The 24,265-nt window shown below is 46.4% G+C and overlaps 1 protein-coding gene across 7 annotated transcripts in view; it reads left to right on the top strand.

The window, feature by feature from the left end:
- Window positions 1–24,265, top strand: part of ERG (v-ets avian erythroblastosis virus E26 oncogene homolog) — a 274,924-nt gene that overhangs the window by 188,813 nt on the left and 61,846 nt on the right. For 5 of the 7 annotated variants that reach the window (XM_012640127.1, XM_012640123.1, XM_012640121.1 and 2 more), the window contains one exon: window positions 13,932–14,149. The exons of the other annotated variants lie outside the window; for them this stretch is intronic. In XM_012640127.1, the coding sequence (XP_012495581.1) occupies window positions 13,932–14,149 (218 nt within the window). The remainder of the gene's footprint in view (window positions 1–13,931; window positions 14,150–24,265) is intronic. 7 annotated transcript variants of the gene reach the window in all.

Here is a 24,265-nt window from a genome sequence, read left to right as displayed (position 1 = left end):
AATCACTGCTCAGGCTCGGAAACCTTTGCTGCCGTGCAAGGTGAGGGGAAGGAAGTGATCCAGAGTCTGCCGTTCGCTGTCCCGAGCTTGCCAAATCTGCAGGCCTCCACCCATCAGCTGGTCCATGGGTGGACAGTGACTGAGGGTCGGGGGAACTTTGATGCTGTTATTCCTTTTGATTGCCCAGGTCAGTTTCCCCAAGGGCTGTCCTTTTCAGGGGACAGGTGAGCAGGAGCCTCAGGGTGGTATCTCCTATGCGCGACAAATTCTTTAAGAACATCATGGCCATTTAATGACTCTCTCAATGAAAAGCGCATTTCCCGGGTTCCCAGGGTTTCCACATGTGGTGATGAATGGACGTTCCCATCGCACCGGGGCCAAGTATGGCTGTAACATTTTATTAGGTGTGGCTGTTGGTGTACACATGGCATGCATAATGCATGCCTTCTGATCACAGTTAGTTTTAAAAATAATAAAACTTAAAAGATAGAAAGAATTCTCTCCACAGAGTCCTTATGAGATGGAAAATATTAGTACAACTCAGGAAGAAGACAATTCCTGGGCTTTTGGTGAAGATAGCCAGAGAGGTTCCCATTTCTCTCTGAGTCAACACCCAGGTCCTTACGACGGCCTCCAGCAGCGCCAGCCTGGCCTGGCTCACCTCCTCGTCCTCTCATCACGCTTTCTCCCTCCTTTCCACTAACACTTCCTCCCCGGCTGTTCCCGATCCCATTGTTCCACCCTCAACCCCGGCGCCCACCCCTGGCCTTGCCATAGCTGCTGCCGGGGCTGGAAGGCTTGTTCTCCACGAATGTGTGGGTGTACTCTCTCCTCCCCTCCGTGTCTGCGCAGGTCTCACTGCTAGGAGAGCCACCCCAAGTTAAAAACACCGGTCTCCCTGTCTCCTCCTAAGTCTCCTTGCCCGGCTCTGCCTTCTTCTGTTTCTTCACACTTGCACTTAGCACCTTCTAACCCAGGGGTCAGACTTGAAAAGCAAAGTCTAATTTACTCTATAAATTATTCATTGATGAGTTGATTTTTAAAAAATTATCTATTACCTGCACTTGCTATACTATAAACCTTATGTAGTCAGAGATCTTTGTGTTTTGGGTTACTGATGTAACCTAGAAGCAACTAGAAGAGTTTCTGGAGTGTAAAAGGCATTCAGTATGTACTCGCTGAACTGAGTGAGTGAATGTTCTCATTTTTGGCAGGGACATGTGATTACAGTGGAGATTAGAAATGACATTCCTAGGAGGAGGAAAACTTCTAAAATCTCTTTGAATAAAAGTATCTCAAGCCCACCTGACTCAGTCCCAGGCCCCAGTGGTTCAGAGTGACCAGTCTTTTGGGTGATTAAAAGGCTACGTTGGTGCAGAAATTCTAACTTACGGTTGTCAGAGTAGCAGAAGCAAAGATGTTTGCCACATTGTGAAAATGTGCTATAAAATTGTCCCCCAAAGTAAACTCTACTGGTGACGTTCCCCTGGGATTGTTCTGGAGTATATAGGCAAGGAATCCGCCATCACCTTCAAAACTGTGACATAAGCAAAGCTTGCGGTGGGGAAAACTTCAGCTCTTCTGTCTCAGAGCTTTCCCTCTCGAGCTTGTCCTGATCAGCCGTAGTTACACCATGGGGCCTTGGTCACTCCGGAAAGAAACTGGATAAAATCTAACAAGTCATTAAACACCCACCCTGCCCTCCATCCAAGGCCATTTCGCCCTTGACACTAACAGGCCATCTGGGAGACAGTGCTGAGGCCACTGGAGAGGCCTTCAAGAGTGGCATGGATGAAATGGGACCCAGTGAGAGAAGTGGCCCCGGAAGGCACGCAGAGGATAGCTGGCAGGCAGGGGATGAGCAGAGGAGGATGAGGGCGGGAAGAGATGGGGGATGGAGCTGTCAGCAAAGCAGGAGGAATGACAGCAATACGGAAGCTGAAGAAAAGAGTGTTAGAAGAGGAGAGCGTGGCCAGGAACGTGAGCTGCTCTTGAGGGGGTGACAGAACTGGGAGTGTGGGTCTGACCGGGCTCCGAAGAGCTCACTCCTGATCGTGGCAGGGCAGTGTTGGAACTAGACTGCAAGGGTTGAAGAGCTAGTGGGAAATGAGAATTCATTAGAGTTACAAATATTTAAATAAGTGTGGCCATTTTTTGGTTCCATGCATCACCCACCTGCCGACACCCAGACCGACACTTACGCACTCTTGCTTGAAAGCAAGTGTGGGTGTCAGAGACACTGGCATTAGTGCAAGCGAAGTGAACATTTGAGAGCTCCTGGTAAATAAGTGCTGAATATTTTTATTAGATGAATATTTCTTGGATAAATATTGTGCAAGTGCCTTATGACTGTAGAAATACTGAATCAACATCAGATTCATTAATAAAAATCCTGCCTCAGGGGGCAGGGCCCATGGGAACCTGTCTGGCCAGCCCTTGGTGGGGACTTTTAGAGGGGCCAGAGGTTCAGTGGTCCAGTGTGCTTGTTTTTCAGATCAGGAACTTAATGATTAAGGTTCAGCAGTGGCAGGAGTGGTTTTCCGATGTCCAGGGGCACAGTTCTTTACATCTTGTTTTAGTTTTTAAGTTAATCCAAAGAGCATGTGTGTCCACAAATAAATAGCAACGAGGGAAGTCTAGTGGAGTGGAGGAAAGGGGGTGCAGGTTATCTTTCATTTAGGGCAAGTTGCTTTTGTACATAGGTATAGCCACGTGACATCCCTATAAGGCTCACTGTGCACATTGGGTGGGCAGGCGACTTTGAAGTCCCACCACACTGAAAGCAGGTAGCCCCACATAGGACCTGGCAGGCAGATGTCCACACACACCTGTCTACCTCCACCTGAGTGGCTTTGTGCCACTCAGGTCCCGCACAGTGGTGCATAACCGCCCTGAGCCCTTGAAACCTGTTCCTCCTCCTGGGAAAGTTGGGTAGGTGTGGACACCCACAACTCCACTTCCTCCATGGGATGACATGTAAGAAGTAAAGAGGTCCCCGGCATGGAGGCAATCCAAAGACCAAGGTCCAGACCCTTACAGAGACATCATTAAGATGTCAAGCCACCAAGCTGTTCAGCAGGTCAGAGTGGTTTGGATATGAGTGGATCTGCAGATTTTTAGAGTAGTTACGACTTGCAGAGTAGACATATGTACAGAGGGGCTCAAGCCAGATGCCGAGAGAGCCCATTTTGGGTGTGATATGTGTGTACGTGTTTGAAATTGTTGGACAAGTTTACAGTTTATAATTTCAAGGCATTAGGTTTTGAGGTCAGCACTCCCAGAATCGTAAAATTCAAGTCTCACTGGCAACCAGCTTGTTGGTGCCTTGCAAGTGTTACAACGACGGGGTCCACCCTGGTGCTCGCCTGTGTCATAGGACAAGAATGAGCTCAGCATATAGCATTAACAATGGGTTAGGGCACCCTGACTACTCAGTCTCCTTCCTGTGCAGCAACCAGGGTAGATTTATGTGCTGGAAAATGTTCTGCAAAACACAGGCTTGGCCTCCCAGACCCGGGGAAGCCGGCCGTCACCACCTGACGAGCCAAAGAACGAGACCCTCACAGTGGGTGAACGCTAGCTCTGTCCACAACAGGAGTCAGCGTCTGAGAGAAAGAAAATGCTTATCTTCGTGTCTGCTTTCTACAGTGTGCAGCCCGCGCCAACAATTATTGGGGGATGGGATGGAAAGGAAAGGTAACAATCCCCTGCAGCATCATGTGAATTGTGGGGACTTCATCCCTGTGCTCTTCTCTCTGTCACAGAGTCCCCATTTCTGCAGGATGTTTGGCTGGTGGAACCATGTTTTGTCATTATTGCTGTGTTTTATGTACAGAGCAGCCACCATGTCCCCATGCAGAAGGTTAGATCCTAACCACACTTGAAAATGTGCAGCCAGCTCTCTAGGCATTGACTAACTTCTCACCATCAGCATGGAAGAAGATATCCACGAGGTCAAGGGAAGTTAAAATCTGGGGGCAGCGTAGAAAGAGCCTACAATTGATGTCTAGCTGGCATGCATAGGACCTTTTTAGCAGCTCCACACATGATAGATTCCCACCATATCCACATATCCACCCAAAGATGGGGAAAATAGGATTGCTGGCTGGCCACGGCTGGAAGAGGATGTTACTGGTTAAATAAAATAGATGTCATTTTGGTGCACAAAGGAACCTGAGAACACTTCCGTAGACCAGACCCTCATTTAACAGATGAGGAGGTTGTGAAACCCCAGGACATGCGGAGCGCCAAGGACTGAGCTCAGTCAGCAGCTGAGTCTCGTGCCAGGGGCCGTGTGCTCCTGTGATGTCCCCATCCTGACACTTGCATATAGAATCCAGTGTCACACACCCATCTGGGGGACTGTGTCAATTCTTTAAAAAATTAAAGCTGTTCTAACACCCGCCTCTTACGGGCAATTCTGGATTGAAAATTTGCAGGCCCAAGATAGACACCTGATGGAAATTAGTGGCACCGAGGCAGCACTGTGGGTGGAGGCCAGGACATCTGCTGCTATCTAGTGCTTGCCAGGGCTTTCCACTGTGCCAGAATTTTCCCATGAATAAAATTCTTGGAATTTTATCGAAAACAATGAATCCATGTGTCAGGCATTCATGGATGAGACGCGTTCCAGATGCGTAGCGCACTGTACTTTTGGCCTGTGTGTGTTTTGAGGAGGCCAAGCATAAAGCTGCCTATTTTTCATGGAGCTCCTTGTAAGGATGAGCAGAATCCCTCCCTTGGTGTTCAGAGAAGGGCTGTTCCAATAGAGAAAAAATGCCAGTGCCTTTTTTGCCCCTTGAGCTTGGCCTCCGTGCCTCTCAAAATCTCAATTACCTGAATCCCAACCTGGGCTTGTAAACTTCAACCTGGGCAACATAGTGAGACCCCATCTCTAAAAATTTTAAAAACTAGCCGTACGGAGTGGTGAGTACTTGCAATCCCTGCTACTCGGGAGGCTGAGGTGGGAGGATCTCTTGAGCCCAGGAGTTCGAGGCTATAGTGAGCTACGATCATGCCACTGCACTCCAGCCTGGGTGACAGAGCGAAATCCCAGGCAGGATGGGCCCGTGAGCTTCTTGGCAAGACTGCCATGGAAACACTTCCTTGTACAAGTTCATTGAAAACGCCAAGTTTTAGGGAAAGTGAAAGCATTATGGGTCCTACCTCCTGGAAGATACATGGATCCTTCAGGGGTTTAAGGAATCTCAACTGTATGCCTTGTGCTATTCTATGAAAAGAAATGGAGATTGTGTTATAAGAACGTGGTATATTCATTCATCGATTAGCTCATCATATAGAGAACGCCAGCAACAGGCCAGGAAACATGCTAGGATCCATCCCTTCCCGCACAAACCTTCCATTTAATCAGCATCAAACGAGCTAATGTAAAATTACAACAGAAGTTCCACAAAAGAACTGAACCAAGAACCCATAAGGCTAAATCAAATGGAGCCAAAGTGACAGATGTGCTCTGAAAAATAAAATAAAAATGCTAGACATCCTTCTCCCCATGTTGGATACATATATGATATTAAAATTAAGTACTTACTAAGACTAAGTGACCACTTTGCATACAAGAGACTATAATATAATAAGCTTTCTGATATCTGGCTTATTAGATATAAGATGTCCAGAAACATATAATTCTGCCTTGAACCACATAGAGACTTTGGGTTAGTCATATCAACTTTCTATATCTATTCATATTATAATGTAATAATTTAAATGCAATATGAAGGTTTATAAAACCTTTTACATACACTAACTCATTTGGCTAATTGACCTCCCCTGGTGGAGAGCTGCTTGGCAGCTAGCTAGCCGTGCTGGTACCCACCTTGTCGTTGAAGAAATTGAGACTCAGAAAGGACAGGCAGCCATTGTCGAACTTGAACACGCACCAGCTCACCTGGGGATGCTGTTTTACAGTGGATTCTGCTTTGGCAGGGCTGGGAGATCAGAATCTGCATTTCTAACAAGCTCTCAGAAAGCTCAAACGTGCATCCGGAAAGGGTTAAGGGATCCCCGAGGTGATACAGACAGGAGGGTAAGGCAGGATCCAGCTTCAGACTCGGGGCTCTGTGCGCTATCTGCCTGTCTCCTGCAATTGGGGACATCTCCGTGTTGGTTCTAAAGTTAGTGATAAAAAGTGAAAAAAAGTATGGTCTTTTCATCTCAAATGAATTATTTAAAACTAGATAAAAATAAGGGAAAGGGTTTTGATGAATATTCTCTGAGTATTGTATGATGGCAATGATTAGAAAAACAAAAACATGCATCGAATGTCGAGTAGAAACAGCCCCTTTTTAGAAGGATCTAAAAGAATAGTGATTGCGTTCTTCGCACTGATTCCAATCTGAAACATACAAACAGGATGTTTCCACAGATGTTTTTACACTTTTTGATCATCTCTAAAGAAGAAGAGAAGCCTCCTGGGGTGGGGGTGGGGGAGTAATCTTTTACAGAAGAAAAAAGAAGCTATTAACAACATTACAAACACATTTTTTCCTCAAATGATCAAATGACATTTGCCAGGCTGAATAGTCCCAGCTCACTCTCCTTTCAGATTTATTCAAAAATCTTGCTGCACAGCACTGAGAAAGAGGTGTTTTAAAATTACATTGATTGGGCTTCTTAATCTTCCAAGGTTTCATTCAAATCTAGTTTTCATTATGTGGACATACCTATTCTTTCTTTGAAATTTTTCTGCAAAGCTCCAATCTTTCATAATATTTCTGGGGTTTCTGCTCCCCAGATTGAATGCTTCTCTCCTCACTTTGGGAAAGTGCATTTTTCAGTAAGCCCTGTTTTTTTCACAGGTTGCCTAGCTATGTAGAGTCCCTGGTATAACCCTACATGGATTTGAGGTAAAACTCTGCAATAAAGTGCTCCGTGACAACGTGACTGGGACACGTTGCCAAGGGCAATTAGCTTCAAAACTCCCTGGAACCCCTGGTCGCTGGCTTCACAGTCCATTCATCCCGCAAAAACCACGTGTCCTCGTTTGGATGTGATAGAAGTTTCTGGACCCCACTCACAGCAATATGGTGGTGCTATCATATCATTCCATGACTTAGTTCTATGGTTAATATGGACATCAATAGACATGTGATGTTAAGAAACTACTTTGATGCCAGGAACACATACAGAGAGATAGAGCGAAGCCTGCCCTGAAAATGCTTATATTTTAATAAAAGTGAGGTCAGGGCAGAAGTATGCGAGGAAAGAGAACTGCCGGCACCAGTGAGCTCTCTCAGAGGCTGAGAGAGGTCCAAAGAGCTCAGAGCAGGGAAAATCGGCTGCAGGTCCGAGAGGGGCTGTTCTCCAGCTAAGTCTGTTCTGAAGAGACAGGCTGAGAGGAGGGAAAAAGCCCCTTCTAGGAAAAGGAAAGGAATAAGCAGAGGCAAAAAGGGCAGAATTCAGGTTCTATATTTTATTTAGGCAAATTTGTCCTGGTGAGTTTGATGAAAGATAAGGAATGTGTGAAAGTCCTCTAAACTGTTCTATTTTCTCCTTAGTATCTTTATCAATGTATGTTTATTAATATGTGTATTTATGTATGTATATATGATGCATTTGTATGTGTGTATATCTGTGCTTGCACACATTCATGTATGCATGCATGTATGTATGTATGTGTGTCTATGTGCTTGTATATATATGTGTCTGGGCACTGGCTCTGGGTCTCATTCTCTCAGCGCCGGGCTGGTATTGGAGGCTGTAAAGTTGTCTGATACTGAAGCAATACCATATTGGAGAAATACGCTCCTTAGATGGACTTCATTTGCCTACATACATTTTTCCTTTGAGGTTAATCCAAGATTTTTTTTATATTTTTGAAGGACTAAAATAGCAATGTGTTAAATTAGAAAAACGTGAACACAAAGCTAGATGCTGCGTTTAATATAGGACGTTAATGTTTCCTCCTCTGAAGAATTAAGAAGAAAAGAAAATAATATCAAGAAAGGGAAAAATGGATCACACCCAGCTCAGTGAGGCATCTTTAACTTAGGACATTTGGCTTTATTTGTGTGTGTTATAATTAAAGGACACATTGTCAGATGAAGGTTCTCGTTTAATGAGGTATCAGCTGTGTCAGAATTGCAAAAGTACACAAATTTAGAATAAAATCTCCCAAAGGGCTGGCGTTTCTTTGTTGGGCTAATGTTGGCAGAGTGGCACTTTCTCTAAGGGCATTGCGGATTTTGTTTGCATTGCTTTTTCCTCCTCCAAATGTGATTAGGAGCTAGACTTTCCAGAAGCATCTATGGCATGGGCTCTGCCTTGAAGAGAAGCTATAAACAATAGAGTTTGAGACAGCCTAATAAATAGTTTTCCAATATCATTAGGACTGTAGACATCCATTAAAGGCCACCTAAGTGGCAAGGCTCCAGCATACTCATAAGCGGTGTTCCTACCTATCATGTTTCCTGTGTGTTATTCGCTAAGAGAAGGCGGGCATCTTTGCAATGAATGCACCCCAATACACGGCCATATATTTGGGTCTGAACAGTCTGAGTTACCAAAGAAAGAACAGGTTTGTTGACCTAAAGCCTCACATAAAAATAATTAAATGCATCTGAGACATATTGCTGCACATCCCTTAGGCTCAGAGCAGCAGAGTATACTAGAGAGTTCCTTACTGGTTTCCAACAGACCGCTTACTCTCCTGATCGTTCCAGCCTAGATCCTGGGATTCTGGGCATTTGTCCTTCATCCTTGTTCTGCCTCTTCCCTCTACCAGTCTTTCTCTCACCACAGGTGATTCCATCTCCTGTCTGTAAAAACTGCTCTATTTCCACAGGCACGACAAGACCAGGCACCAAAGAACTCCACCATGCAACCTCCCTTAGTCCAACTTCTTCCTTCTAGTAACACCCAGACAGTGGCCAGTGTAGGGTCTTGGGGAATGACTCCATTCAGAGACACAAACCCTGTTTCTACTTAGTCTGCACTGTTCATGTTACTTCTCTTCTCTAATCCTGCTTTCTCATCCGTGGGCAGGAATGACAACTGACCTTATAGGACTGTTGCATGGATTACATGACCATACTTCATAAAACTTAAGATGCCATTGGTTATAAAATGTACCATTATTTTATCTGCCATCAGAGAGGAAGAGATGTTGACAAGATACTAGGATATGGCATTGATAGCCAGATTTCAGAGCTGGTAGAATGTGAAAAGTGGGATATCTTAAAATCAACGAAATAGGATTTAAGAGGGTATTGCATACAAGGAGTTTAACAGGGTAACCTGGTTTATTGTAGGATGGCTCAGCTGTTTGTGAAAGTAGTGAAAGATAACTTATTCATCCCAGTGTAGGGAGTTAAGCGACATATCAAACTCTGCTCAGTTATATGTGAGAGAAATTTACAGAAGAATTTTGCATTGGGTTGTAATGGGATGAGAGTCTGGCAGAAAGGCAGGCTATTGGCTGAAGGCGACAATGTCTTACTCAAGTGGATGGTCTCCACAAGGGGTTGTGAAAGAAAAGACTTCTCTAAGATTTTTTTTTAAAGCATGATGAGGATCTTAAAATGCTTGTTCCACTTAGTTTTTCCATTTGTTTTTCATAATTATCAAATGGCTGTGGCATGTAAGATTTCAGGAAACTGAAGACCCATTTGGTAGCCTGGTTCTCCAGAGGTCCAGTTCTGGCATCAGCGTGAGAGAGCTGACCATCCCTTAAGATTTTCTCGGTTTCAACACTTCACCACTCCCGGATTTTCAAAAAAGCATAAGTATGATGGATTCCCTGTATTAACTATCTAGTATTTTTATGAACTGTAAAGATCGTAAATTAGAAGCAAAACTGGGCCCTTCTTTTCTAACTCTTTTGGGGGAAATGCAAGAGCCTTGCAAAACAGTCATCTGTTACAGAAAGGCATGTTCCTGAAATACTGTGCTGAAAATGTCAGTGTGCATTCAACTTTGTTGTTTTACTTTTTTAGTTTTTAGTCTAAGAATTACAGATCCTTTGTTGTACTCAAATCTAGTTACTTGAAAGTAGATACATATTTTAGTCTCACGATATGAAATGGAATCTGGTTGAGTCCTCCCTCGATTTCCAGAACTCTAGGTCAGTCAACTTTTATCCCATGACCAAAATCCAAAGGAATGGTCCTCATACGCTATTTGGGTATTCAGTATTTAGATGAAATAATAAACACTGTAGTATTAACACAGCGGTCCCTTTTGTTTGGGGCAACTTGCTCTGAATTACGTATTTCTCGTAAGTTCTTAAAAAATGGCCTTGGTAGGCTGCCACTCGCCACATGGGAATATCCCAACTTTCCTGGAGCTACAGAGAAAAACACCCCCACACACTGGCAAACACCAATCTAAAGTTCAGGTCTTTTTATAGTAACACAGAGGCAGGCATATTAAATTATTATGCCACATTTCTGCCAGGTTTCGACTTTTTAAAAATTCCCTGTTATAAAGCAACCCAAGCAATTCCCAAGCCCTGTGGTTGGCCGAAGTTTCTGAAAGAATAATCTATACATGTTACCTAAGGCATCTCCTGACGCCCTGGGCAGGTGGGCAGGTGGGCAGGTAGGTAGATGAGATCGCCAGGCTGCAAAAGAGGGAAGACAGTCAGCAGAAAAGCAGGGACATTGTCATTCAAGGCCAAGCACACTCTGTAGCAGAGCCGGCGTTAGAGAACTCATGTGTTCCTGGTTAGGAGCCGCTGTTCGGCAGTCCTTTCTGGTTTTAATCCGACTGGGCTAGAGTCTCTCTCCCCTTTGAAGTCTCAGGGCTGCTGGGAAGGAGGATCCCGTGCTTCAGCCTTTGCCGTTCAAACTTGAACCAAAGGGATGATGAAATGTGCCTATAGCTAAGTCAAGTGGCGGAACAAAGACATGCTGTTGGTCAGTAGCTCGGTTTTCTTCCGAAGAACAGCAGTGAGCTTCAGTGATCGTTCTTGTTGAAGTATTCATGGGTCTCTGAAAACCACCCTTCAGCTTCTTCCTGCTCCCTAACTGTTAAAATGTGCTACACTGGCTTGTGTGTGTGTGATTTTGTTTATTAATTTGTTTCCTTTTCCTGAGCTGTCCTTACTTCTAGGTGTTCCACTGCCTTTGTTTAGCCAGAATCATTTTGGGGCATATTTTCGGATTCCTCTGTCTTTTCAGAATGTCAGCTATATTTCACCCCTTTTGAAATGTTTATCCTGAAACTTCCTCATTTTTAGAATCTTTCCCTTCTAATGAACAAAAGCCACGGAGAGGGTTTGCTTTCAACATTCTGAATTGTATCACCTTTCTCATTGCTGTGTATTTTTGTACACTATTAACTTTGAGAGGAATTTTAAGATACGGAGAAAGGATGCATGCCTCCCTCCCTTATCTCTAGCGTTTGTGAGGGTGGTTGTTTCCCCTAAAAATTGATCTCCATTAACTTTGATTTTTTTCTGTAGAAAACCATGTGCTGAAATAATGCTTTGCCAGATGTGAGAGTAGATCCCTCCCCCTCCAAACACACACTTAAGCCTCACTTTAGTTCTAATATGTTGGTGCATTTTTTATTCAGTCTTATGCTACATTTATTTGGTCATTGGCTTTGCTTGCAAGAACATCTTCCTTTATCTTGAGGATATACTAGTGTTTTAAAGTTAGTGCTTGTTTGTTGTTGTTGAAGCCATTTTATTTTAGTTTGTAATTTAAAATGTAGGCTGTCCCTTATATGCAGCCTGTTTTTGCCAATTTCTGATATAAATTACCCATTTGTTCATGTTTCTTGTCATCGGTGGGCCAAAGCTAACATTACATAGTATGTTATTCCCCTCTGAGTCGTGCTGGAGTCTGCAGGCCGAGGAAGGAGAAAGGGAGTCACCGGCAGTCTTGTTTCCTGTGCTGCGTGTGTAAAACCTTTCTACCCAGTGCTGCTATGGGGAGGGAGTATCTGTTTTGCAAAACTTATTTAAGCTATGATTTTTGTCTTTATTAATTAGCATGACTACACTAAGTCTGTGGGGCTGATTTCACTTTTAAACCCACATCTATGAGTTTAGAGTCCTTAGAGTCGTTCGCTTAATTGTGCTCCGAAGAGATAGCTGTGTAATTCAGGTGCTCTGACATCTGGGATGCCCGTTTCTAGACCGTCAACTTCTCTGTTGCTGCCTCGTGTTATTTTTGTTTGTTGATGTGTTTGATTTTGCTGTACATTCTAGAGGCTCCCCCCTCCCCCCCATGCCTGTCTGGCTCTCTGGCTGGCACAACTCGCCCTTTCATACATTTTGTGCTACTGTTTAAGCTCCAGGCCTCATCATTCCTGGGGTGTCCCGGCTGTCATTCTAGGGATCTAAAGAAGTCGAGGTGGGGGTTATATGTGCACAGGCACCTGGCTGCCCTCTGAGAGCCAAGACCTTTAGTTTGTTCGTTTAGTTTCTTCCAACTCACGGATTTGTCATGCAGAACATCAGGCTAAGAAGTTGGTGCACTTGGGAAGCTAGGAAAAAGGTTGGTCCTCAGGTGGGTGTGGAATAGAGGGGCAGTGTCCACATGGGGTGGCAGGGGTGTTTGTTGCCTAAAGATTCCTGGGTAGGGAGGGGGTCTCCATCTCAGAAGGGATGCTTCATACAGTGCCATTACTGATGGAGAGCATTCTTATGATTTAAAGGTCAACTCAAAGAACAAGGAGGGAGTGCTAATTCAAACACATGTCCCAAACCAAAAAATGTTAGAAGGGCATTCTAGGGCCATGGGGGCAGGAGAGAGCAGATGGTAAAACACAAGTCATTTCCATCATTAATTCCCTGGATGATCTTGGCCAGCTGATTCAAGCTTAGGTCTAGACCTTTCTGGATCTCAGATTTCTCATTTGGAGTTGTGGAGTTTGGACTAGAAGGTCTCCACACCCCCGGCTCTGAAGTTCTATTTTTTAATAAAGTTGTGGCACAACCAGCGTTTGCTTCTCAGTAGTTGATAGCAATACTGAGGGTGCCATGGGACTGAAATAAAAATGAGTTACCACGTGGATCTTTATTTTCTGCTGTAGAAACCAGAATTGGATTTTCTCACAGTCGCTCTGTGTAGCTGCTGCACGATGTATCATTCAAGTGGTTGAGTTTTCCCAATCAAATTGGCCTTTGCTGATTTGTTTGTAGACTATAAACATAGTCTTAGGCTGACCACTTGTTTGACTTAAGACCACAGAAAAATGATCCAACAATGACAAATTTCTATTTCTTCTCACCCAGTCATGCAAAAGAGCAAAGATATTAATAGAAACTAAGGGGAAAAAAGAGCTAGTCAGTGATCCAGATATTTTAAACATCTTGGTATTTGGAGGCATCTGGATAATTCACAGCTTTCTTTGTTGTTGTTGTTCATTTATCATCCAGATGTTCCCCATCATGGAAGCACTGCTCGAAACTCTATTTCAGCTAATAACCTGGAGTGGAAAGCTCCGTGTCTTTGTTTGGTTGTCCTTGGTGCTCCATCTTTCCCTCTCTCTTCTTCTAAGTACCTCTTCCTCAAAATCCCCTGGGAATGTGGCAATTTTGCCAGATGCTTAGGTGTTAGCCTTCACATTTCTTTTTTTAATCTCCATGACCGTTCTGTACCCTGTCTGCTTGAATTATAGATTGCATTTGTCAAATAATGACACATGCAATTGGATGTCTTTTAAGACCTTTGAAATTCAACTTCCTTGAATTGAGATTAAAGTGGGTATTATCTGCCCTGCTGCAGTCAAGCCCGGGATGCTTTGAGCCCTGCATAAAAGTTTTCCTAGGCTGGCACTTCTGACTTGCACAGTCTGGAGGAAAGAAAACAAGGTGCTTTTTTCTTCCAGAAGGTAGAAATGGATACCATAAAAACTACCTAAAGTGTAGTCCCCGTTAGAAAGAACTCTGAAGTCAACAGCTTTTGGAAACATGACTGTCCTTTAGAGTGTCCTGAATATGTGTTTCTTTGGGCATTCAGGAAGCATTATCAGTTGTGAGCGAGGACCAGTCGTTGTTTGAGTGTGCCTACGGGACGCCACACCTGGCTAAGACGGAGATGACCGCGTCCTCCTCCGGCGACTATGGACAGACTTCCAAGATGAGCCCACGTGTCCCTCAGCAGGACTGGCTGTCTCAACCCCCAGCCAGGGTCACCATCAAAATGGAATGTAACCCTAGCCAGGTGAACGGCTCAAGGTAAGGAGACTGCTGCCCTCCCGTTTTCCTCTCCCTTCAAACGGCAGTAACGTCAGTGGAAGTTACTGACACTTCTGCAAAGATTGTTTCAGAATGGAAAACCATTGAGCGGTAACATTGGGCAATGCTGAGAAAATGTGTTTTGCAGTGGTTTGTGTTGAGGATAGAGGTTGTAAACCCAGTAGTATATTTACCAAGAACTCTCTTTGAAGATGTGGTGTTCGATTCTATTTCCCAGGCACGCAGGCTCTGTGGGAGGGGGGCCTTGCCCACATATGGCCAAATTCATCTCTGAGGTTTTATTGCCTGGAAAATAACGATGTCTTGTGTTTCTATGAAAGGAGCGTGTCAGCCAGTGGCCGCGCAGCGCAGCATAGGTCCAAGCATTTGAATTTGCTAATGAATCTGCTTCATCTACCTGCCACCCCCACCCCGCTCTTCAATCCCAGCTGTGCTCTTCTCTTAGCTGGCTTTTTCTCATCTTAACTTGCACTCGAAGTCCAGCTCCAGTGCCTCCCGTAACTGTTAGCTTTCCTGCAAATGCACAGATAATGTGCACATAATAATAAAGCTGTCACATATGATGTGCTATCAAATGCACAAATGTCCCTGGCACTCAAAAAAATTGTATTAGATGTAATTTTGAAAAGTGAAATTAATTTCAATTATGATATAATGCCTTATGTATATTCAGGAAGAATATAAAACCTTCAGACAAAGAAAGGATAATTTATTTTAAATGTGGCGTACTCCACAGTCATAAGAACAGCTCACATTTTCTAGTACTTTACCATGTACAAAGGCCTTCTATGTCCAATAGTCCATCAACCCTCCAAGCAGCCCCCCTGAGGAGTGATTGTCCCTGCTTGATGGATGAGGAAACCTATGATCAGGTATTTTCTGTCTAACCCAAAATCTCTACTTAAAGGGAACCAGAATTTGGATTCGAACCAGGAGTGTTTGATTCCACACCCAGAGCACTTTCCACTATGTTGCAGCTATAATAGGGCCTTTTTGTTACATATATGTTTTAATGCTAAGTATGTTTATTGAAAATGTCATATTTTATAAGTACTGGAAACCGTTGCGTCAACTCCTACGATGGCATTAATGAAGGTGCCAACTCACAGTGCCTTAGAAGAAACATCAGCAGTGAGGCTGGATGTGCCAAATGGGGAGATGGGAGATGCCAGAACTTTCCTTGACTCTGGAAAGGCAGTTTGCTTCTGTGCATCTAGTTGCTTCTTGCAAAGGGAGACAGCTCTGATGTTGAATATTTCTACCATGCAGGTCCTGTAAGTGGAATTCTTGGCTCTCATCAAGAGATCAATTTCTATAGTTCTGAAAGGACCCTGGCAGGAAATGCAGTCATGGGGTCCCCAACACCAGAGTTGTGGGAAGTTAATGATTACACATTCATATTTTACCCGTGAATCCCATTCATTTGATAGAATGTTTCTGCTGGTCCTATGTATTTCTGAGACTAAGAAGAATGCAGTGTGATCGGGTTCTAAAGAATGCAACACTGTTTCTGTAGAAGAGTAGTTGGGGAACTCAGCCTGGAAGCACTGAATGGATTCTGTTTTGGGTGGAGTCATATGAGCCCGTATAACCAGAGTGGTCACAGTGGAGACACTAGTTTCTAAGGCTTTTCTTCTGCAGAGGCTAATTTGTACCTGCAGGCACTACACCTGCCTGGGCCATAAGAGAGAGAGATTATGTGTGTGTGTGTGTGTGTGTGTGTGTCTGTGTGTGTGTGTGTGTGTGTCTGTGTGTGTGTGTGTGAGAGAGAGAGAGAGATTGGGGAGGAGGGAACCTCAGGCAGAGGGGCACTGAGATGATCTCCAGCAGATGACGAGCAGAGTGAACCCTGCCCTGGCCTTGTTTGCAGTGTGTGGCCTGGGGCCGGCCCTGGGAGTGCCGCCTGGATTTAGCAAGCCACAGAAGGGAAAACTGAGTGAGGAGGTGAGAACAGTGTTGCATAAACAAATGTTTCTCTTGTCCTCACTGTGCTACTCCTGAATTTAAAAACGAAGTAAAATAAGTATTCTGTTTATAGAGAAGTGCAAACACCATTTTCCTTCCCGTGATAGCTGATGTTCCCGTCCCTGCCTGGTTGGGTGTGGGGCAACCTTTCCAGCCTACAATGGCTGCCCCAGGGACTCAGGACAGGGGTTCAGAGTAACCATGAGCCCCGGCCAAGGGGCTTCTGTCCCCAAGAAAGACAGGAGGGTGGCTTCCTCCAGGCCCCTGGACCCTATGAACCCGGAAGGCTCTTGGGTGGTTCTTCTCTCAGGCAGGTGAAAAGACAGGTGCTAGCCCAATGGTCTCTTTCTCAGAAATGAAATCTTTTTCAGGGGAATTGGACATTTTCTTTCAAGGTAAACATGGGAACGTTAAGAGCTTCCTCTCTGAGGCTGGCAGAATTCTAACATTGCTCAGAATGCTCCTGTCACAGACCTTAAATGCCGTTCCAGCCCTGGAAGGCAAACAGTGACGTGGTTTCAGTGTGTGGGTACTGAGGGAATACAGCCACCCCATCCTCCATGTCCTCCTGAAAATGCAGATGTCAGCCAGTCACCAAGTGTCATGTCTCCCATCCTTAAGAATGTTCTGGGAGGAGAGAGGGGTGGCAGGTATTAATCCTCTTTGTAAAAGAGATAAATACAGAGATAAATACAGCTCATTCCCGCCCCCCAGAGCGCGGTGTGTTTGCTGAAGCCGCGTGTGTGGCCTGGCCGGGTATGTCACTCGGGGCTCTCCAGAGAAATAGAACCTATAGGATATTTGAATACTGTAAGAGATCCATTGCAAGGAATTGACTCCTGCAGTTGTAGGGGCTGGCAGGTCTGAGATCTGCAGGGAAGGCTGGCGAGCTAGGAACTGGGCAGAATTTCTGTTTTACAGTCTGGAGGCAGAATTCCTGCTCTGGGCAACCTCCGTGTTTGCTCTTATGGCCGTCAACTGGTTAGACGCGGCTCACCCACATTGTCCAAAGTGATCTCCTCTAGTGAGGGTCAACTGATTGGAGACGTTAACCACATCTACCACGTACCATTGCAGCAACGCCTCGACCAGCGTTTGAGTCAGCCACTGGGAGCTGCAGACCTGCCACGCTGACGCAGGAAACTGAGCCCCACACCTGACTTCCAGGGACTCTAGACTGGTTGGTGACTGGTGGGGCCAGACTGGATGGAGAGTTAAAACTCTTCCAAACAAGTGTGCTCTGGGTGGCCGGCTCCCTGTCACCGAAGGAGCCCAGGCTGGCTGGACGGTGGGCGGTAACGGGGGTCGCGCACCAGGTCGGGGCTCTGTGACCTCCAGGAGTGTTGAAACGTGGCTGTGAGCCAGAGTCTGCTCTGCAGGACCTGACAGGCTGCCCGAGGGAGGGCCTGTGAGGAAGGGAGAGCTCCTGGGCATCAGTGGAGCTGAGACCCATCCCACCCGGAGAGGCACAGGTGGCCTAAGTGGCTGAGGGGACCACCGGGGAGCAGATCTGCAGGTTTTGCCGGCTCGTGGCATGTTCTTTACGTACGTAGGTCAGGTCCAGCTCCACCAAAAGGAGCATGGATGTGCATCCACTCTGCTTCGCTGTGGGGACCGAGAATGGGCACCTGGGTGGTGCCAGCCCTGCTGAGGCCCCGGAGGCAGAGGCAGGGGTCACGGAGCTATGGACCCTGCTGTGGAGGGTGTCACAGCAGAGCTGCTGCGGAGCAGGTGTGGCTCACTCGCCTCCACGTGAGGACGCCACCAGGAGTGCGGCTCTGGGACACTCCACCTCCCTGTGTCCTTCCAGACTCAGAGGCCCCAGGCCAGGGGTGCGGGGGAATTAGCCTGTGTTCTGGCCCCTAGCCCAGTACCCTCTTGTAATTGTCCCTGCTCTGAGCGCACGTGTAGGGGCTTCACAGGCCTCTGGAAGTCAAGTCCAAGGGGAGTTGACATAAGTCAAAAATTGGTCATTGGCTAGACCCCCAGCTCCGTGTCCCCCACTGTTCTTGCGGGTACCTCCGTGGAAGACACCCACCCACTGCAGCTTCAGTCTTGCCAGAGCATGACCCCTCCTTCCGCACAGAGCCCCGTCCTTGGGAACGGTCCTCTGTCTGTCCCTCTCCATCCATTGCCCGTGGAAGAGAAGGCCAAGTGCCTTGGGGGGGAAGAAAGGACTTAGTTCCCAACCAAATAGTGGAATTCTACAAAACTTCAGCTCTAACATGCCTAAAAGCTCCTGATGTGAAATACGAGTGGTGAAATGAGCTCTATCGCCATCATAATAGAGTTTCTTTAAAAAAATAATAAAAGAAATCCAGGAGAGAAAAGGAACCACAGCTTTATGAGCCAACAGGGAAGTCTTTGTGGGTTTGGCTTGGCCACTGCTGATCAAACAGCAGAATTCTTGCAGACCTTAATCTAATTGTGCTTTGTGTAGGCACAGGACATCATTCTCAGCTTCGGTGGCCCACAGCCACCCTGCCTCTCTCTTTCTTCCCTCCAGCCTCATGCACCAGAAACTCCCAGGCGTCCACACAGTGGAAAACTGCCAGTGTGCGGCCAAACTCAAACCAGCTGCCTTCCTGCGCCAGGCACACAGAGGGCCCTGCTCACCCTAGCGAGCTCCCTGCCAGTGCCCCTGATTTGCTGTGAGGTTCCTGAGGCGCAGCCCTCGTAGATTGGTGAGATGAGCCAAGAGATAACGCACGCTCCTGTGTGGTCTGCGATAAAACTGTCTTCCCATTAGCAGGCAGGCAGGACTGCGAGTGGAGCAGGCTGCTTTTCCTCTATCTGCGCATCCCTGGCTCGGGGGGCCAAATCTTAGGCAGTTAGTGTTGAGTGTCGCCGTCATCTTTCCACAGGTGATGGCCATTCCAGGTAGCCCACTGGAGGCTCGCTGCGGCTGGGATTTCATGAGTTTGTGCGCCGTGCCATGAGTCCTCCCCGTAGCCCAGTCCCCAAGCCACCTGGAGCCATTGGCATTGTGATTCTGTTGGGCAAGGGCTCCCTGGTCGGTGGTTCCCATGCTGGGTCCAGGCCTGGCAGCATCAGCACCACCTGGGAACTCGTTCAAGATGCAGATTCTCAGGCCCTGCCCAGACCTACTGAATCAGAAGAGACTCAGGGCGCGGCCCAGCACTCTGTGTTTTAAGGAGCTCTCTGGGAGATTCTGATGCTCGGTGGTCTGAGAACCACGCTCTGTTGGGAGATCCAAAGAGAGGAGAAACAAGAATGCCCATAGCCGGGTGGAGGTGGCCTGTTGAGTGGATGATCTGGGAGAACACACGTCGAGGAAAGGCTGTTCTCAGAAGCCCGTCCCCTGCGTCGCGGAGCACCTCTGTCACCACGTGCCATGCTTGCGCCTGGCGTGGCTGAGCCCGCGCAGTGAGAGATGATGCTGTCCCGCCTTGCCGCTCTGTGTGGTCTTGGAAGGAGATTCGTTGTATGACGCAAATAACTCCAGGCTGGGACCAGATAACAAGATGCTTTTGTCATGTTATTTTAAAAGCATGCCACGTGTAGTGTGATGGAGATGGGTCATCTGAAGCATCCGTCTTGGTCTCAGACCTCCTGGTGGTGCCTGGACTCATTCATGCAGTCCACAAGTGTATATTGAACACCCACTACGTGTAGTCACCATTCTAGGCACTTGGGAGACAGTAATAGAACCCACACAGAAATTCTGCCTCATTAAGTTTACTCCCTAGTAGGAAGGCCGTGAAACCAGATGACTTATTAAATATATAGCAGGTGTGATCGTGGTAAGTGCTGGGGAGAAAAATACAGCAGGGAAGGGGGTGATGCCTCTTGATAGGGTGGCCTGAGAAGGTCACCTCTGAGAAAGTGATATTTGAGTAAAGCCCAAAGGCAGTGAGGAAAAGGCCTTGTGGTTAAGCAGCAGAAGATGTTTTGGGCAGAGGGAGTGGTAAGTGCAAAGGCCCTGAGGTCAGCCTGAGGTGTTCGAGGAGAACAAGGAGGCCACTGTGGCTGATGTGTGGTGTCTGAGGGGAAGAGTAATAGGAAACGAGTTTGGAGAGATCCTGGGGCCAATTGGGGGCCTTTGACTTTCATACTGAGTGAGCTCGGAAACCACCAGGGACTTTAGGCAAAGGAGGGATGTAATGTTGCTGAGATTTAGCAGGGTCTCCCTGGCTCCTGAGTTGAAGTGCAAACCCATTGGGAGGCTCCTGCAGGAATTTGGGCGTGGAGTGGCAGAGGGCAGGAGTGAAGGAGGGGTGGGAGAGGTAATTGCATTCTGGGTGTATTTTGAAGGTAGAGCTAACGTACTTTGCTGCTGGGTTGCACATATGCTATGACGAAGGGAGGCCATGAAGATGGGCCCAAGCTTTAGGAGATGTACCCCAAACAAGGTCTGGGCAAACCTCCTGAGACTAGAGCCCAGGCCCCCTTGTGCCTCAGCCCACGCACTGGGGACGTGAACTTGGCTCTGATAAACACCACATAAAACGGGAGAGGCTCTTGCCTCCTTGCCTGAGTTCAGTGGATCTTAATTCATTAAACCAGAGTTTGTCCTCTCAACCAGAGTGATTTTGCTCCCAGGACCCTTGGCAATGTCCACAGGCATTTGTGATTGTCACAGCTGGGGGGTGTTACTAGGATTTGGTGGGTAGAAGCCGGGGTTGACACTCAACATCCTACAGTGCCCAGGATGTGCCTCTGTGACAGAACCCCCCCCCGCCACACCCTCCGAAAGGATGATCTGGCTCCAAGTGTCAGTAGTGTCGAAGCTGAGAAACCTGCACTAAACTGACATGCATTTGGTGTTCACTCGCATCAGGCACTGCATCAGCTTCTGTGCAGATGGATTAGGAGAGTCTTGTGGTCGATCAAAGGGGAAAAAGATCCTGTGAGGTTGTCAGGCACATACAAGTGCAGAGGGACACGCAGGGTCCAGCAACAGCAGGAACGAGGTTGCGATCGACTCCAGCTGGGCAGGAAAGAAAGGCTCTGAGAGGGATACTGTTATTATTTCTACAACATGCTGTGGTTTATTAATAGCTTTTAGATGCAATATGTTGTCCAACTTCTTCATTAAGTCTGTGAGATGGCATCATATGATTATACCCATTGTACAGATGAAGACCGTTGAGTGTCCACAGTGTAGCTTGCTCAAGCCCACGTGCTGTGGGTGCCCCCAGGCCTGGGCTCTTCTTCACTGCCTCAGGGCTTTTCCATGTAGCTGAACGTCGTTTCTGTGTTGGCAGGGACAGCAGGGTTTCCTCCAGCTGCCAGACACCAAATAATATTTTGTCTTTTTTCTTCTAAGAGGCATTCAATTCGAGTACCAACCGTATTTTGATTTCTTGTATATCTTACACATTAAAAACACGTTGACTTTCATCTCATTTTATTTTATCATACCAGGTCCATTTACTTGTTCTTGCCTTTATATGAACTTCACAAGGTGTCTCCAAATGAAACCACATTTGAAAAATGATCGGTATGGTGAAGAGACCTGCATTCTGAGCGTTTCAAAGGCCCTCAGTACAGACTTGTTGGGCTGAAATTAAAATGAAAAAATTCTCAGTTCTAGTATGGTGACTGTTCGTATACCTTATTTGTCATTGTGTTAGAAATGGTCCTTTGCCCAACTACCACAAATAGACAGATATATGGGCTGAGGGTCTTTTAATACCAGGCCCTCTCATTTTATGTGCAACATTCAGTGCTTAGTGTTTGAAAGCGGTTCACTTGGCCTGGTCTCTCTGCATGTCTTTCTGCTTTGACTCACTGCAGTTTGTCGTCGCGTATGTTTTCTTACCTTTTCTATGGAACTCTAAGTATTATTTTAGCATAGTGAAATCCACTACACTAATTGCATTTGCTCCTTTCTGCCTAGGGCTCTGACTCGGACTGGCATAAAAGATGTCTCCTAATCAAGCTCCAAGCTGTGCTGTGGGTGGCCCTGTGTTGAAGACTTCTGAACTAGTGACTTTTTCCTAACTGTAATAGTGGGTGTCTTAGTCATCACAGGCTGCTATAACAAAAATGCCATAGCCTGGGTGGCTTATACACAACAGAATTTATTTCTCATAGGTCTGGAGGGTGAGAAGTCCAAGATCAAGGTGCCAGCAGATTTGGTGTCTGGTTCACAGATGTCTGGTTCATCTTGTCACTGTGACCCCACATGGCACAAGGAACAGGGAGCTCCCCAGGGTCCCTTTATAAGGGCACAAATCCCATTCCTTAGAGCTCCACCCTCATTACCTGAGCACCTTCTACAGGCCTCACCTCCTAATAACCATCCCATTGTGGGGCAGGATTTCCACCTGTGAATTTTGGAGGGGGAGGGACAAGGGGTCAGTCTGCGGCAGCCAGGTCAGTTAGCAATAGCTTGTCCTGCTCTTCAGGGGCCTTGCGTCTTTGCTGCAGAACCGAGACACGGATTGAGAGAAGGAAAAGTTAGGAAGGGACACAGAAGCTCTGCCACGGCGTCCTTGTCCAGCGCAGATTTCCCCATCCTTTCTCCGTAAGCAGGGGCTCATTACAGTCTCTGCCGGGTCTTGGGAAGTCAAATGGACGGAGGCGGCTTTGCGGAAGAGGAGAACGTGAGAGTTGTGTTCTTCTTTACGTTACAAGTGAATTCCGTGCGGTGGGCGTGGGCGTGGGCGCTGTCAGTGGGGAGGGGGCGCTTCTTTGGCATTTTCTATCTTGAAAGTAAAACCATTTGAGTTAACCAGAATTCACATAGCTTGTTTATAAAAATGAAAACCTTAAGCACCACAATGACTGTTGGGCTTAATTACTCCTGAAAAATGAGTCTTTCAAACAAACAACAAACAAACAAAAAAAGCACTCACGAAATAGGAAAGACCTCACATTTGGTCTTTATCATGCAACTGCTGGTAGAGATTTCATTCTATAGAACATTTTATTCCCAGATGATGAATCCCAAAATGATGCCTCCCGCCCCAGTTCTCAAGATCTAAATGTGACACGGTCTTGCTGATATTCATTTGTCAGCTATAAAGAGAAATATAAACTCAAATAATGAAACTTTCTCAGGGAAACTTCAAGCCCCTTTTTAGGCACAAAGAGCTAACTACTGTTGGGGAGTTGGTGGTGACTTTTTAATTAATTTTGTTTTCAACTGCTTCGGAGAAGGGGGAAGGAACAGGACTGTTGGGAAGAGGCTGATATTCCAGGTGTAAGAGAGAATATTTAGTAAGGGTAAAAATAACACGCAGCTGTGAAGACAAACGTCTACGGTTTCGGTTTGAGCCCGGAGCTGCACATGAATCACTGCCGAGCTCCACCCCCGCCCGGGCCGCGGGGGCTGAAGCAGCTTTTCCACTGCCTCTGATTCCGAAATAAAACAGACCCACAAATTACCCCGCAGCTCTCCAGACAATCCCCTCCTTGTCTGGGGTCCTAAAAATACCTTCTGTGGTGACTTACCTCAGTTCACGCTATGAAACTCGATTAGGAGTTTGTTGGCCGATTAGGACTAAGTAGGTGCTTTTAGGATCCTTAGGAAGAAAACCACCTGAGAAGGGATTTATTTGTATTCGGGTTCGAGACAGGTCTGGGACGCCTGTCCCCGCCAGCCTCCTTGTGGAGGTCCTCTCGCAGCACTGACCTCTTTGGCCTCTTAGGGTAGGGCTGCCAAAGAAAGCCTTTCCATTTCTTCCATGTGGCTTCATCACCAAGTTCTTCTTAACATGAAATAACCTAATAAACTAAAAAGAACATTCAGGAAGACAGTGACATTGTAATAAACAGTCACGAGCTGAACACTGTGCAATAGTAAATAGTAGCTTGCTGAGCTCCGTAAGAGTTTACTGAGGTGCAATAATAAAGTTGTCAACAAAAAACACCCCTGCGCGCGCGCGCACACACACACACACACACACACACACGCAGAGGCATGCACATGCAGTATGTTGTTGCGTTAATTTGTATGGTGCTTGACAGTTTGCAAGGCATATTCATTCACATGCATCAGCTCAGGGTGTCCTCACAGTAGCCTCAGAGAGGCATTCATTCCTTTTTATGAGTGAAGAAATTGAGCCTCAGGAGGTTAGGTGACTTGTTTAACGTTAACCAAGGTCGACATTGGTTTCCTGATTCCAAGGTGAAGGACCTTCTCTTGCACCACAGGTATAA

The sequence above is a fragment of the Propithecus coquereli genome, unplaced genomic scaffold (genome assembly GCF_000956105.1).
Source record: "Propithecus coquereli isolate 6110/MARCELLA unplaced genomic scaffold, Pcoq_1.0 Scaffold148, whole genome shotgun sequence".
In the NCBI taxonomy this organism is placed as follows: Eukaryota; Metazoa; Chordata; class Mammalia; order Primates; family Indriidae; genus Propithecus; species Propithecus coquereli.
This window is presented reverse-complemented; position numbering and strand designations above follow the sequence as displayed.